This window comes from Carassius auratus, chromosome 19, assembly GCF_003368295.1.
Source record: "Carassius auratus strain Wakin chromosome 19, ASM336829v1, whole genome shotgun sequence".
In the NCBI taxonomy this organism is placed as follows: domain Eukaryota; kingdom Metazoa; phylum Chordata; class Actinopteri; order Cypriniformes; family Cyprinidae; genus Carassius; species Carassius auratus.
In genome coordinates, this window is record NC_039261.1 from 4925602 (window position 1) to 4941493 (window position 15892).

Sequence of the window (15892 nt, forward strand, 5' to 3'; positions counted from 1 at the left end):
ATTATGAAACTGTCCAAATTTGAGCAAAGTTGTGATTCTGATCATCTGAACTTATACAGATCGACAGATTTGTTGTGCAGTTTTTTTTTCATCTATTAAAGCATAACATTTTTTTTTTCTCAAATCATGCTGGACCATCAGGTTTCACACAAACTTTTGGAAGCTACTGTAAAACACAACAATGACAACAAATATTTTGACATTGTTTAATATATATTTGTTTTTCAAAAGAACTTCATGTGATTGGGCGAAACATATCCCCAGGCAGATTTCACAACAGGTTCACATGTGTTCACAAGTCCTATTTGCTTGTGATATTTCGTTAATGGGACCGCACCTTAATGACGGCTGATACTATTTCCATTTCTAATGTGGAAAAAATCCCTTCATCCATCCTAAATGACAAGAACAACTCACTACTTGATTTGAGCAGGGTTTACACCAAATGATAAGTCAATTTATAATTCTGCAAAACTGCAAATACAAAAAGAAAACACCCACAATATTTTTTTGTAAATTGTATTTTACTCCAATTTGATCCATTACTGCTTATTCAAATTGTATACATGTATTTACAAAGTCAAAGATTATAAAAAGCTAATTATTTCAGGAAAACAGCAGCTCCATCTCATCGGGCATCAAAAACAACCACTGGAAACAGAAGTTAGGGGAAAATATAATGAACACAGGAGGGTTAATACAGAGGACCAGAAAATGTTAACATGACTATAATTCATTATCATGGTATATATATCTGAATCAAGAAAACATGGCAAGAGCTTAATTTTGTAATTATTAGAAGAATTAAGCAGAAGTTAATCACAAAAAAAGTCATTATTTATTCACCACCATACGCTTTATGAAAAACATAAGAAATGTGAAGAATGTCTGTCACATTTCTCTTTTTCACACAGCTGTAAAGCTCCAAAAAGGGCATCCTTTAGCGTATATACTTTATAATATTAATAGCAATCGCCATTGATTTGACATGTTGTGATCAAGTGGCATGATGGCAGACCTATATATTTGAATGAAAGAATATTGATGTATTTAAATGGTCATCTTTTCAAAATTAAATTCTTAATACAACTTCACACGACCTGGTAAATCAGATGGACCACTTTTATGTGTTTTTTGTTTTGTTGTTGTTGTTGTTGTTTTTTGAGCTCTACAGATGTGGTGAGTATGAACTTTAATTGCATGAAAAGAATGAGCTGATTACAATGTTGCATGGGGGAAAAAAAGACAAGTTAAAGCATATGATGTGGGTTTTGGAGCAGCATGGCAGTGAGTAAATGACGGCGGGTTACTTTTCCCATTTAACCACTCTGCATTAGTTGAGAAAGGATACATCTTTTGGTCCTCTTCTTGTACATGATCCTGTAACCGCACTCTCTGCATCTGATGGGGTCTCTGGCCTTGATCTCGTTTTCTGTGTGACACTCTGAAACACAGTTAAGACACGATTATCAAAGACTAATGCTTAAACACACGACATGCATCACTAAAAGCATGAAGAGAGTGATTACCTCCACAAATATAGATCATCGGCTGCTGTTTAGGAGGAGGAATGTCTTTCTGAGGATCCATGGCACTGAAACACACAAAATTTACACGAAATTAACACTTAAATTGATATAGTAACGTATCTACTAGTTACATGAGCTAGACTTGTAAGGAGCCATATAAGGGATGTGACGTTATTATTCCAATACGTTCTACTGTTACAAACTCGTTTGACGCATTACGATAAAACATTATTGTTTTTTATTTCATTTATTAGTGTATACAGCCATTCCACGCATTACCTTTCACGCGTGAGCTCTCAGTTTGCTGCCTGGAAAACGCTGTCGGCATTCACGCATGCGCAGTACTTACAGAAAGACATCACAGTAACAAACGCTGCTATTGGTTGAAACGAATGATTGACAGAATCGCATACCTCAGCTGGGCTCGTCAAACACTGGTGGGCGGGGCTTGTAATTTCACGCAGTTACTGGTTTAAGGTGCACTTTTATTTCCCTGTGTGGAGAAAAACTTCTGAAATCCCGGAGACATCATTAAGCATGTATTAATCGGAAACCGTACGTAATCTTGCATATATAGAAGTATTTTTAATTTAATCAATTCTTTGAAAGTGTGGCTCTTAGTAATACGTCTTTAGTACTGCAATAACAATTGTGTTGCGCATTATTATTGTTATTATTTGTACAATAGTGTTATTGATATTTAATAACAAATATAAATGTATATATATATATATTATCTGTATCCCTGAAATGTTGTTCTGTGTCAGAAGAGTGGTTGACCTAGTCAAAGCAGGAAGGATTGTGTCTCAGCAGTTGACAGTCAATGTTCATGTTTGAGGTAAGCCTGCTCAATTTAAGTCTCTCTGTTGTGTTATGCTCTTATTATGCAAGTATTGTTTAAACATGATCTTGAACAGTTTTAATTCTTCTTCGTATTATTAATATCAAAGCGTTACTGTCAGTTATGACTGTTACCAGTTATCACCCTTTCAGTTTCTTTTTCTCGGAAATGGTTTATTATTTATTACACGACACAAGATATATTTTCATAAGTTCACAACATCCAGTTACCAAGTTACCTGACTATCTGTCTGTCTGTATATCTGTCTGACTATCTTTCTGTCTGACTATCTGTCTGTCTGTCTGTCTGTCTGACTATCTGTCTGTCTGTCTGTCTGTCTGTCTGTCTGTCTGTCTGACTATCTGTCTGTCTGTCTGTCTGTCTGTCTGACTGTCTGTCTGTCTGTCTGTCTGTCTGTCTGTCTGACTACCTGTCTGTCTGTCTGTCTGTATATCTGTCTGACTATCTTTCTGTCTGACTATCTGTCTGTCTGTCTGACTATCTGACTATCTGTCTGTCTGTCTGACTATCTGTCTATCTGTCTGTCTGACTATCTGTCTGTCTGTCTGACTATCTGTCTATCTGTCTGTCTGACTATCTGTCTGTCTGTCTGTCTGACTATCTGTCTGTCTGTCTGTCTGTCTGACTATCTGTCTGTCTGTCTGTCTGTCTGACTATCTGTCTGTCTGTCTGACTATCTGTCTGTCTGACTATCTGACTATCTGTCTGTCTGTCTGTCTGACTATCTGTCTGTCTGTCTGTCTGACTATCTGTCTGTCTGTCTGACTATCTGTCTGTCTGACTATCTGACTATCTGTCTGTCTGTCTGTCTGACTATCTGTCTGTCTGTCTGTCTGTCTGACTATCTGTCTGTCTGTCTGACTATCTGTCTGTCTGTCTGACTATCTGTCTGTCTGACTATCTGTCTGTCTGTCTGACTATCTGTCTATCTGTCTGTCTGACTATCTGTCTGACTATCTGTCTGTCTGACTATCTGTCTGTCTGTCTGACTATCTGTCTGTCTGTATGTCTGTCTGACTATCTGTCTGTCTGACTATCTGTCTGTCTGACTATCTGTCTGTCTGTCTGACTATCTGTCTGTCTGTATGTCTGTCTGACTATCTGTCTGTCTGACTATCTGTCTGTCTGACTATCTGTCTGTCTGTCTGTCTGTCTGTCTGTCTGTCTGTCTGTCTGTCTATCTATCTATCTATCTATCTATCTATCTATCTATCTATCTATCTATCTATCTGTTTGTCAGTCTGTCTGTCTGTCTGTCTGTCTGTCTATCTGTCTGACTATCTATCTATCTATCTATCTATCTATCTATCTATCTATCTATCTATCTATCTATCTATCTATCTATCTATCTATCTGTCTGTCTGTCTGTCTGTCTGTCTGTCTGTCTGTCTGTCTGTCTGTCTGTCTGTCTGTCTGTCTGTATATAAGATTTTTATTTATGATGTTACAACATCCAGTAACCATTAGGTGATTGAATATGTGAAATGTGAAAAAGAAAGTAAAACCTAACGAACACAACTTTTGATTTTATTGATTTGTTTTTACTTTAATTGCAGTAGGAATGTCAGTTTTGCTCAAGTGTCTCCACTACTTTCTTCATGTGTGTTTTCTGTTTGGTTAGGATGGCTGAGAGCAACCTGGAGGAGTGCAGTTTGGAGATTCTGGATATTCCTGATGATTTGGACGATGACCTTCTATCTCTCTACTTTGAAAACAAGCGACGCTCTGGAGGAGGGAACGTGGTCTCTTTTGAGAAGAATGGAAACCATGCTTTGGTGGTTTTTGAAGATGCAGAGAGTAAAGAAATTACATAAAATAGATTAAAAAGTATATTTAAAAGAAATAAATTAAGAATATTACATGCATACATAAGCAAAACGTTTGTTTCTCTTACTCTAGCTGCTGCCAGAGTTGTCTCCAAGTCCCATGTCCTCCAGAATACCAAACTGACAGTGCGGAGGAAACCACCAAAGGACCCTGGAAAACTGCTGCTGAAAGGGATCAATCCACACACTTCACTGGACCATGTGGAGCTTTATGTGGAAAATGTGACTGGGATGGATTGTGAAACAGACTTCATCCTATATCAGTCTCCGAACAAGGATCTGGTTTTAGTACACTTAAAAAAACCTTTAGACAAAGGTTTGTAGCACATCAGTCTATCAGCAGAGCATACAGAAAATACTATCGGCATACTTTGTCTTTGCATTACATAACACAAAATAATAATATCATACCAAGTGGTGTCTTGGGGTTCACAAGATAATGTGAGTGGAATATGTTTATGTTAATGTGTTCCTCTACACCTGTGTGTGGTTCCTCTGATAGGATTTATACATACACTAAACTTCACTAAAACAACAGTGACAGTAAAAGCGATGAAGACATTTCTGAGAAAAGCTTGAGCACCATTCAAACACAGACTTTATTTTTAAAAAAAACTAGTTTAATTTAATGCTTCCTTAACAAGGATGCATTACAATGATCAAAAGTAACAGTAAAGACATTTATAATGTTCCGAAAGATTGCTATTTCAAATAAATTCTGTTATTTTCTGTTATTAATTTCTGTTATATATTCTATTCATTAAAGAACTCTGGAAAATGCATCATCATGGATTCCATAAAATATAAGTTAGCACAACCATTTTTAACATTCATAATAGTAATACTAATAAATGTTTTACATGAGCAGCAGATCAGCATATTAGAAATAAGATCATGTGACACTGAAACTGGAGTAATGATGCAGAAAATTCAGCTTTGATGACAGCAATAAATTATATTTTAAAATGCATAAATTACAGTAAGTTAGTTCTAAAAAACTAACTTGAGCTTGAGCAGCTTTTGATATCAAATAATTATATTTTTTAAGTACATTTTTAGGTGTGCACATACATTTAAGGGCCACTATATCAGAGATTTGAGCTCTTGTTAGTCATTTTAAAGGGGTCATCGGATGCCCATTTTCCACAGGCTGGTATGGTTGGTAATGTCCTTGGTTAAAATTCCTCAATGGTAGTGTAAAACAACAAGTTTTGTATTTTGTCAGCTCTGTTCACAGCTACCTGTTTCGGTGCATGTCTCTTTAAATGATAATGAGCTGCTGATTACCCCGCCCCTTTCATGTCTGTGTATTCGGTGGTGCGTTACCATCAAAAACAAAACTAATCCGCTATGTGAAAATCAAAACTTCTTCCTAATTGAGACTGTTTAGGTTTTTTGGGGATTAAACAAAAAAAGAAGATAATGGATTTTTATCATTGTAGGGTGGTTATGTTCACACACCGCTAAGACACATTTATATGCAAACACCATGTAAAAGTCAATTTTGCATCCAATGTCCTCTCTAATGCATGCACGAAATAAATTAATGCATGATAATAATCTTTGGTAGCTTGTCTTAAATGTTCTGTCATTGTCTATGTGATTCAACAGACTTTCAGATGCTTAAAGACGAAGTTTCCAAGAAGAATCTAAATGGAGGAAAGGTCACTCTGGAGCAGGTCGAATCGACCGACTCCATTCTGGTGGCCAGTCTGTCTCCAGCGCTCACAGAGGACATGCTGGAGCTCTACTTCGGGAGCAGTCGTGCTGGCGGCGCTGATGTCATAGCAGTTAGCATGCTAGCCGACGGACATGCTAAGGTTTCTTTTAAAGATGTGAAATGTAAGTCGTCTTTCTTGAAGTCTCTGTTTTAGAGTTGTGGAGTCTGAACTGAGTGATCTCTTTCACAGCTGTGGAGTGTGTTCTCCAGAAATCCCATCATTTGGAAGGGACAGATTTAGTAGTGGAGCCTTACTTTGATTTCCTGCACGCTCTTGAGGATCAGTCGTCTGTGAGTGCTCAAGATGAACAGGGAACACTGACAGATAGGAACCAACCCCAAAGTCCGACTGTTTCTGTTCCAGTGTTGAGCGTCAGCTTAGGACACAAAGCTGCTCTGGCAGACAATGCCACAAATTTAGCGACTTCTGCATCTGCTCCTGAGCCATCTGTCCAGAAGGAGTGCGTTAGCTTGGTATCTGTGCACGACCCCACTAAACATCACCTGCTCAGTTTGAGCAGTTTGCTCGAGAACCTCAAAAAGGATCACCCCAAGTTTGACGTCACTCTAGGAAAAGATGGCGTCCAAATCAAAGGGCCTGATCTGATTGAGGCTGAAAGACTTAAAACTGAGGTTCTGAAGTTCCTGACCGGTGTCGTGGAGGACCATCAGATGTATGACAAGCTCAAAGCTGAGTTTCTCGGACGGGAGGATGTTAAAAAGAGGCTGAGTTTGTCTTTGAAAAGCGTACCTTCAACCTACAGCGTCTCGGACTGTAGGGTCTCTGTAACATCTCCGTCCCGCAGCGCCGTCAAACAGGCCAGAGATTTAATAGAGTCCCAGATCTCAGAGTTCACTGTGCCCATAGACAAAGAGTACGAGAACGTGCTCTCTTCAACAGACTGGTCTGACTTCCTGGTGTCTCTGGACTTCTGCAGTGCCAAACTGTCCGACGCGGGCGGAGTGATTACTGCCGTCACCCTGACAGGGATGGAGAAGGACAATCACGAGAAGATGGTAGCGTTTCTCAGCACACCACGCCAGAAGGAGATCGTCCTGTCTATGGAGCCAGGAATGCTCAAGTTCCTCCAGCTCCATCATCAAGGTCTAATGGCGGACATGGGAGAGGTCATCCTGTTCCCACTGGACACTGGAGATGGATTGAGTGTTAGTTACTGAGTTTGCTTCCATTCAACTGATTTAAATGACATTTACCCTACTGATAAAAAGTTAGGGGTCAGTAAGATATAGTTTTTTTATTTATTAATGCTTTAATTCAGCAAGGTTGCATTGAATTGATTGAGGTGGGCAGTAGTGAAGCACTTTTACTTTACTCAAGTAAATTTGAGTGAAAAAGTGTTTTTCTTTGGAAAACTTTTACTGCACTACATTCCAACGCATAATGTCATACTTTTAACTGCACTACTCTTTATAAATAATAGTTGTTGTTGTTTTTCCATTACTTTTAATATTTAAGAGCATTAAAAATGTTGTACTTTCTTGTACTCAAGTAAATCTTTGAATTACTTTTACTTTAGTAAAAGTAAGAAAGTAGTGGATTTCTAATGTAATTTACTGCAGTAAAAAGTACAATACTATGCTTTGGGATGTTGTAAAGTAAAGTTATATAAATAAAAATGTTCTTTTAACTGGATAATTTTTTTTTTTTTTTGCTATGATCACATTAATAAACAAAATTTTTAAATATAGTCAAATAGAAAACCGCTATTTTAAATTGTAATAAGATTTTTTTTTAGATACTGTTTTTGTTGTATTTCAAATAAATGCGGCCTTGATGAGAAGTCCCATCAAAAACTACAAATCTTACTGACCTCAAATATTTGAACAAGTGTAAGTTATAGAATTTATTGAAGTTGTTCACGAAGTAATTTCTAAAAGTAAAAATAAAAGTAAAAGTAGTTTTATGTTAATATAAATATATAAAGTAATTCTTTTGAATACATAAAATGAACATGTAGGATTGAGTTTTACTGAATTGTTGGGGGTAAATAATAAAAAAGTAGTAACTAACAAACAAAATTATATTAATTTGTGTATTAACAATAGACTAACCTGCAAGATTGTGTTGAACATCTAAAATACTCAGAATCAGTATTTGCATGAGCGAAACACAGACATGTACATATTCAGAAAAACAGCATGATTGCATTTGTTAACTTTACTTTCACTAAAAACTTAGCCTATTGTCTCTGAAATTTCTATTTCTATCATGTAATGTATTGTCATTTTTCTCAGTCTTGAACTGAAGTGAGAACTAAGAACCGTGTGGTAATTGTCTTCTATATTTGCTTTGCAATCTCTTAAATTCACTTTTAGATTCAGGGAGAGAGGAGTGTATGCCAATCAGCGGCAGAATTATTAAGTGCTATTATCGGATCAGTCTTTACAAAGACCATCGTGGTGACCCAGCCTGGCATTTCCCGCTTCCTGCTGGAGGAGGAGGGTGTCAGCATACTGGCAGAGATGACTGCAAAGTTTGAAGTCTTTATCGACATGGCCAAAGTGCACTGGGAGCCGCTGGAAGATGGTGTAACGTATCCCAGCCTTGTAGTTAATTCTGGCATATCTCAAATACTCAGTAATACTTTAGGGTTGATTGTATCTGTGCTGTCCACAGGACATCCTGGAGCTTGCATGGAAAATGACAGCCTGCCAAAACTTCCAGAGAAGTTCCTCTGCTAATACCATTGAGGAATTCACTTCTGGAGTCCCGAACGCACGTAACTCAACCGATGCAGGTACTTCAGGTCATTATAGAGATCATTTCTCGACTTATTCTTTAGCAGTCGTTGAATTATAAGTGGGCCGAGACCCCTTAGTTCCACCTCTTTTCTGCATTAAATAAAATACACTGATTTAAGGCCCTATGATTTGTGCAATGCGGAAAATGCGCACAGCTATAACAAAGGAATTTAGTGTATAACACGGAATTTGATTCATTGGATGAATGAACACACTTAAATCAAATCGTGATATGGACTAGAATTTGTAAATGTTAAGCTACAAAAGACTATTTAAATATGAATCCTGCATGTTCTGTGTTTGTCTCTGTATGAATGAATGGCATAGCTGTAATTTCGTTTGCTACACACATACTAAAGTGCGCGACACTCGCTGTGATTTTAACATCAGCCTGCTGAATATATGAGTACAAAAATACATGAACAACATTCCCACTTCATGAGCATTTTACCTTTGAGTAAAATGTTGTCATGTCATATACACACAGAAACGTAAAGGCCCTCATGGCAACCTGTCAAAATAAAAGTTTGGATTAACTTGAAGAAATTGTGTCAGAAAATATATTAATATTGTCAGTTAGAATGTACAAAGACTACTACTACTACTACTATTACTAATAAAACTTTTTGAATAATCTAATGAATAATCACACAATATTTGTTCTATGTTTTAATCTCAATAGTAAACCCCCTTTGATTGCCAAAAATAAGTTTTTTAAACTTTAATTTGATTAGAAGATAAATTAAACTAAATGTTATGCCTTCTTTTGATAACCAGAAGAATTAAGAACATAGCATTTCTGAAAACACAAGGGCTATTGTAAAAATAAATCGTAATAAATGAAGTTGTCCAGAAAAGTTCCAAAAAATGGAAAACGTGGAATTTTGAACGAAATAAAACAAAGTCTTTAATACAATGCTATTCTGTGTTTTTTGTTGTTGTTGTTGAATCCAAATGGTTACTGAATGTTTTCTGTCACTCAGCTCGTATTGAAGAAGCTAAGAAGATCTTAGCAGTCATTGCCAGCGATTTGAACCCTCAACCTTCAAGTTTCGGAGCCACAGACATTGAATCTGCAGATTTGTATTCAGATACTCAAGATACCTCTGCAGCGGCAGAAGAAGAGGACGACCAACCCCAGTCACTGCAGACCCATGACCTCCAGAGCTCCTCTGCACCCATGAACACCTGCAGTCTCGACGAGGACGCAAGCTTCCTGCTGGCCATTCAGATGTCAATGGAGCTCAACCAAAGATCAGACGCAGAGGACTTCCAGAAAGCTCTAGAACTGTCCAGGAGCGACTCCATGCCAAACCAGGAGAACACGCAGCTGGAGAGAGCGTATGAAGTGTCCTTGCAAGACGCCATCAAGTCAGCCAACAAAGCTGAGATCTGTGTGTTTGCTAACTACAACCATGATCTCGTCAGAGTGGACATCGCATTGAGCAAGAAGGTTGGACTGAGACAGTGTGAGGAGAAAGTCGAGCACAAGAGCCTGCGGAAACTCTCCTCCCATCAGAAGAGATGCATAGAGCTCATTAAGAGGAAGCATGCGGTCGAGGTCAGCATCCAGGGCACCACCGCCGTCCTCTCCGGCTTCAAAGAGTACGTCTCAGAGGCCGTGAAGGAGCTGAAGAACGTCCTGAGGAGGACAGAGAACATGATGACGGATGCTGAAATCATGAAGACCGTACAGTGGGTGTGGTTTGAGCAGGGCTCCTCCTCCAAGGCCATCCCGTACCCGCCGGATGCCACGGTGTTTATTGAGAACGCTTGGAAGATGAAGCAGAAGAAGACTGATATTCTCTTCAACAATCAGCCGTGCAGCATTGACTTCGAGAAGATGGAGGAGCACAGTTTGGCATCCGGGAAATCTGTGCCTATTAAACGGAAGATGCTGAGCACAGAGGACTTGTACACGGAGGGTGCAGGTACCAATTAAGATAAAAACCCCAAAATAATGACGTGCCCAAAGGAAGACTCCATCGTTTCGCATGTTGATGCCAGACTTCACTCTCATTATTTTTTGTTTAAAAACAGGCAAAATAGTTCTTCATTATAGTTTCCAGTCATAACGCATACTTCTTTCTCAGATGATATATACATGATATGCCAATTAATTAGTGAAATTATGAAAATACGTTGTTGATTATGTTGATTACACATGATATTCTGATTCATAAGTCAGATTAGTTGCTTAAATCAATTTTTGCTGGGAAAATCTATCAAATTGAAATAATCTAAGCATATGAGTGTTTCGTAATTTAGATTTTTTTTATTATTTTGTTTTGTCAGTTGTCTTTTCAAAATCAACCAATCAACCAACCAATCGATCAACCAATGAAGCAATCAATCAATAAACCAATCAGTTAATCAATCAACCATCCAATCATCAAATCAATCAATCAATCAATCAATCGATGAAGCAATCAATCAATAAACCAATCAGTTAATCAATCAACCATCCAATCATCAAATCAATCAATCAATCAATCAATCGATGAAGCAATCAATCAATAAACCAATCAGTTAATCAATCAACCATCCAATCATCAAATCAACCAATCAACCAATGAAGCAATCGATGAAGCAATCAATCAATAAATCAATCAATCAACCAACCAATCAATCAATCAATCAAACAATGAAGCAATCAACCAATGAAGCAATCAATAAATCAACCAATGAAGCAATCAATCAATCAATCAATCAATCAATTTTGTCAGTTTTTGATTTGTTATTGTAATTGTAAGTATTGTAAATGATATGCCAGTTAATTAGTTAAGAATGTTATGAATAAATTCAATTTATGTATGAATTATGCTAAATTATTTGGGGGGGGGGGTGTTGGGATTATTGAGTCGGCAAAAATTAATAACAAAAATCTATATTAAGACTTGAATATATTGAAACTTATTATTTGTTTCATCTGTGTATCTGGCCTTGTTCATCAGTATTATTGGTCACACTTTAGTTTGTAGTATTAAATATCAACTATGACTTTTGCCTCAATAATTGCCAAAATAAAATTGCTTACTAATAGCTTGTAAAGTAATTGCTAAATTTAGCTCAGGATTAAGAATAAGGCATTAATACATGGTTTATAAGGACCAACAAACAGCCAATGTGCTAGTAATATGCATATTAATAAGCAACCCCTAAACTAAAGTGTTCCTGTTAATATATGTAATATTCAAGCTTGAATCGCTTCGTCTAAAGATGTGATCACTTCAGTAAAACTAATAAAGTTTCATTATTCAGTAGTTTAGTGATGTATGATGCACAACTCACACAGAAGTCACTTTCAACAAAATGGTGTTGTATTGGTGGAAATCAAAGATGAGGGAGAGTAGGATCCAAATGTAGCATCCAATGCACTGAAGAGAGGCAGGCAACACTGGACAAGAGCTGAGATGAGCACAGGGAACAGGGAAGCCAAAACTACTTCAGACGCAGTCTACAAAGACACAGCAGACAGGAAGTAACTTTAAAGTCCACATAAGAAAACAGGAACAGGCCAGAATCATGTCAGACGTTGTGAGTGTGTGTTCAGTAGATGACACTTATGTTTCAGATGAAGAGTACGGTCTGCTGTCCAGCTTGCCTGAAGTGTGTCCCGTGGATGTAGACTCTGATGAATTCCAGAATGTGGTCAAAGATTTCTATGACACCCTTCAGGACAGCCACAACAAAATCAAAATCATTAAGGTACGACTTAACACGGCCGCAAGGCTCGGTGTCTGTCGGTGCATGTGTAGTTCAGAGGGGTGCAAGACATGAATAGAGTAAAGACCTGTGAATTTACTACAGCAGTGATTATCTGCTTTGGATGTGTTTCTGGTGGTCTGTTATCTCTCACACTGCCTCTGCTGGTGTTTTCAGGTTGATAAGCTGATGAATAAGCTCCTGCATGACCAGTACAGGCTGAAGAAGGCCAGTATTGAGCGCAGCTCCTCAGAGGCACAGGTGGAGCGCACCCTTTACCACGGCACCAGTGAGACCAGCGTCAAGGAGATCTGCATCCACGGCTTCAACAGGAGCTTCTGTGGGAAAAACGGTAGTGTGCTGTGGATCAGTCACATGCTGCTGTTTGTTTTGGCAAGCTTCACACTTAGCATGGCTTACAGCAGGGCTGGTGTAGTTCATTAATACCATTAAAAATACAGGTTACACTTTATTTTAAAGGAACACTCCACCGTTTTTTGAAATAGGGCTTATTCACATTATTTCCTACATTTAGATAGGTGGGCAAATGCATTGTTGTGTCAGTGCATGCATTGTTTTAGTTTGACTGGGTCGGCGTTAGCTTAGCTTAGCACAATGAATGGAATCCTTTGTTGCCAGCTAGCATGGCCTGAGTAAAAGTGATCAAAAAATTAAAAAAACCCCACCTAATTACTTCTTGTGGCCAGCGTATTCACAACGAGTACAAATAGCGATCCAGATTAACACTAGGCGATTTCCTAGGCAGATATTGACTTGGGACTATATTATGGGGAAGCACAGGCGAAGCACTGCTGCTTAGGCGAAGCACTGCTACTTCGGCGCAGAGATATCACGCAACACATGAAAACATCAACTCTATGTGAATACAGGTATAATATGGGTCGATCTATACATGCGTCATGATTAAAATAATCACTTACTCTGTGGACAGCTGTCCATTTGGTCCATTCGGCATGGGGCGTTTTTTCCAGTTCACTTTGTCACACCGGAAAAAAAAATCGAGTACTGCAGAATGGATCAGCGCCGTGAAATCCTCTGTAGATGTGACACACACAACTTCGGGCACGCTTATCTTGATCTGACGTGTTGAGCCTGGTCATCAATGGCAAAAACATGTCCCACTCTCTACAGCACAGACACTCTATTTCCGTCGGCATAGATTGGCATATTCCCCCACATTCACACCACCAGTTCATGTTGGCTCTCATCCTCACGTCCTCAGGCTGTTGAGCGAACGCAACCTCCTCCTACTGTCGTTCTATTTCCAAAGCACGCAGCCTGTCTTCTGTAAACTCTGGTTCAAAAAGGTATGGTTCTGGTTCTTGACTGTCTGAGAAGTCACCCTCTTCGTCTCTCTCAAAATCAGCCATGTTCATCGCCATTCGTGTACTGTAAGGAAAATAGCCAGGCAGCTACTATTCATGCCGGTATGTTGACGGAAGTCGTGGGATTTCATGTGTTGCGTGATATCCCTGCGCCGAAGTAGCAGTGCTTCGCCTAAGCAGCAGTGCTTCGCCTGTGCTTCCCCATAATATAGTCCCAAGTCAATATCTGCCTAGGAAATCGCCTAGTGTTAATCTGGATCGCTATTTGTACTCGTTGTGAATACGCAGGCCACAAGAAGTAATTAGGTGGGGTTTTTTTTTTTTTTTTATCACTTTTCCTCAGGCCATAGCTGGCAACAAATGATTCCATTCATTGTGCTAAGCTAAGCTAACGCCGACCCAGTCAAACTAAAACAATGCATGCACTGACACAAAAATGCATTTGCCCACCTATCTAAATGTAATCTAAAGGAAATAATGTGAATAAGCCCTATTTCAAAAAACGGTGGAGTGTTCCTTTAAGGTGTCCTTGATACAGTGTAAGTATGCATTTAAGTACTGAGTAATATTAATTAACTACAAGTACTTACTCTATGGTTTGATTTAGGGTTACTTGTATGAAATTATGCATAATTTATTGTTATTATAATAGTAGGTACATGTAACAAGGACACCTTAATACAAAGTGATACCAAAAACATTTTATTTCAAATAAAAAAAAAAAAAATTGGCTAGTAGACAAGGCAACATTTCTCTCTTTTTTTTGGTGTAGTTTAACTTGAAGTAATAAAACAACTAAAACTACATTAAACTATTACATAAAAATGAATAAAAGCTGTATAGAAATTAAAAAACTAAACTAATAAAAATGACAAATACACTAAAAAAAAAAATGACTAAATAGAAATCTATTTATTTTCAAATATTAAAAATTATAATAGTATGATCCATGAAACTAAAATAACGCCGGCTCATACATTTCATTTGAAAAATCAACATCCCAGAAACACCCTATCAATTACTCAAATCCCCAAATTATCTAAATTCATCGGAATTTGATCTGGTATTATCCTTAAATCTAAATCTAGAACGACACACAAAAAAACATATGCTATTTCAGCTATGTTACTTATTTTAATTTACTTTAAATTGAAGTAAATATGTAAAATGTAAAAAAAAAAAAATAATACTTATAACTAAAATAAAAAATATATAGACAAAAAAATATAGCTAAAACTTTACCATAAGCTTAAAATAAATCAGAAAATAATATTAAAGTCTAATTCAAAATATTAATAAAAACTATAATAGTGTATAAATGACACAGATCTGAATTTAAAGGTGCTGTATGTAGGATTGACACCGAGTGGTTGAACTAGGTATTGCAGTCCACATTCAAAATATTGGAGAGAGTTGTTTTCACCCGGTCCACCTCCTCAGACTTGACACACACACAGGTAGCCAGATTGATGACACCAACAGGAACGAGCGCACTTGATGATGAATGAAATGAAATACTCTGTGTTTTCCAACAACTGGTAACCCAGGGTGCTGAAATACAGTTGGGTGAACTGACAGTGGGTGGGTTACACAAACCAAAACAGAGACAGACATTCCGGCCTTTAACGCACATTTTCAAAAGAGAATAACTGACTGCAGCATTGTTTTTCAGTAAAACAATTATGTTAACTTATCCTGTTTCTTAAATATCTGCAAACATACTATAGTATTTTTATGCAAATCGTACACACAGCAGCATTAAGAACGTCATGCATCTTTCTTCTCTCTGACAGCCACTGTGTACGGTCAGGGCGTGTATTTTGCGGTGAACGCCTCACTGTCAGTGTCAGACACGTACTCTCCACCCAATGCAGACGGGCACAAGTTTATATTCGTGGCCAGAGTGCTGACCGGAGACTTCACTGTGGGCAAATCTGACTATAAAACAGCCCCGCTGAAGGAGAGCTCAGGTGTTCCTGTCAGATACCACAGCGTGACGGATCAGATCAGCTCCCCGACGCTCTTCGTCATCTTCAACGACACACAGGCTTACCCAGAGTACCTCATCACATGCAAGAAGATCTACAGCTGAACATCCCTTCACATTCACAATGTCTTATCATTAAACCACTCTCAACAGC

At 38.0% G+C, this 15892-nt stretch overlaps 2 protein-coding genes across 4 annotated transcripts; one reads left to right on the top strand and one right to left on the bottom strand.

Moving 5' to 3' along the window:
- Nucleotides 1-192: 192 nt before the first annotated feature.
- LOC113119194 (DNA-directed RNA polymerases I, II, and III subunit RPABC4) lies at nucleotides 193-1928 on the bottom strand. The gene is made up of 4 exons (XM_026288472.1): nucleotides 1809-1928; nucleotides 1530-1594; nucleotides 1352-1444; nucleotides 193-651 (listed from the first exon to the last, which is right to left on the bottom strand). The coding sequence occupies exons 2-4, from the start codon at nucleotides 1588-1590 to the stop codon at nucleotides 629-631; spliced, it is 177 nt and encodes a 58-aa protein (XP_026144257.1). The 5' UTR covers nucleotides 1591-1594; nucleotides 1809-1928; the 3' UTR covers nucleotides 193-628.
- Nucleotides 1929-1954: 26 nt separating this feature from the next.
- On the top strand, nucleotides 1955-15892 carry LOC113119190 (poly [ADP-ribose] polymerase 10-like). 3 transcript variants are annotated; one of them, XM_026288468.1, is made up of 12 exons: nucleotides 1955-2084; nucleotides 2297-2367; nucleotides 4013-4188; nucleotides 4291-4533; nucleotides 5829-6059; nucleotides 6128-7104; nucleotides 8275-8487; nucleotides 8576-8705; nucleotides 9684-10631; nucleotides 12275-12408; nucleotides 12583-12757; nucleotides 15545-15892. In XM_026288468.1, exons 3-12 carry the CDS (start codon nucleotides 4014-4016, stop codon nucleotides 15841-15843), a joined length of 3525 nt encoding a protein of 1174 aa, XP_026144253.1. In that variant the 5' UTR covers nucleotides 1955-2084; nucleotides 2297-2367; nucleotide 4013; the 3' UTR covers nucleotides 15844-15892. The 3 variants fall into 3 exon arrangements, with proteins under 3 accessions (XP_026144253.1, XP_026144255.1, XP_026144254.1); XM_026288470.1 differs by having other exon boundaries at nucleotides 8576-8696; XM_026288469.1 differs by having other exon boundaries at nucleotides 1961-2084; nucleotides 2300-2367.

Excerpts from the sequence above, each read along its gene's own strand:
- LOC113119194 (XM_026288472.1), bottom strand. The coding sequence starts at position 1,590 with ATGGATCCTCAGAAAGACATTCCTCCTCCTAAACAGCAGCCGATGATC. Across the intron at positions 1,445-1,529 it reads GATGATCTATATTTGTGGAG|AGTGTCACACAGAAAACGAG; the intron begins GTAATCACTCTC and ends ACTGTGTTTCAG. Across the intron at positions 652-1,351 it reads CAAGAAGAGGACCAAAAGAT|TGGTTGTTTTTGATGCCCGA; the intron begins GTATCCTTTCTC and ends TTCTGTTTCCAG.
- LOC113119190 (XM_026288468.1), top strand. The coding sequence starts at position 4,014 with ATGGCTGAGAGCAACCTGGAGGAGTGCAGTTTGGAGATTCTGGATATT. Across the intron at positions 4,534-5,828 it reads AAAAAAACCTTTAGACAAAG|ACTTTCAGATGCTTAAAGAC; the intron begins GTTTGTAGCACA and ends GTGATTCAACAG. Across the intron at positions 12,758-15,544 it reads GAGCTTCTGTGGGAAAAACG|CCACTGTGTACGGTCAGGGC; the intron begins GTAGTGTGCTGT and ends TCTCTCTGACAG.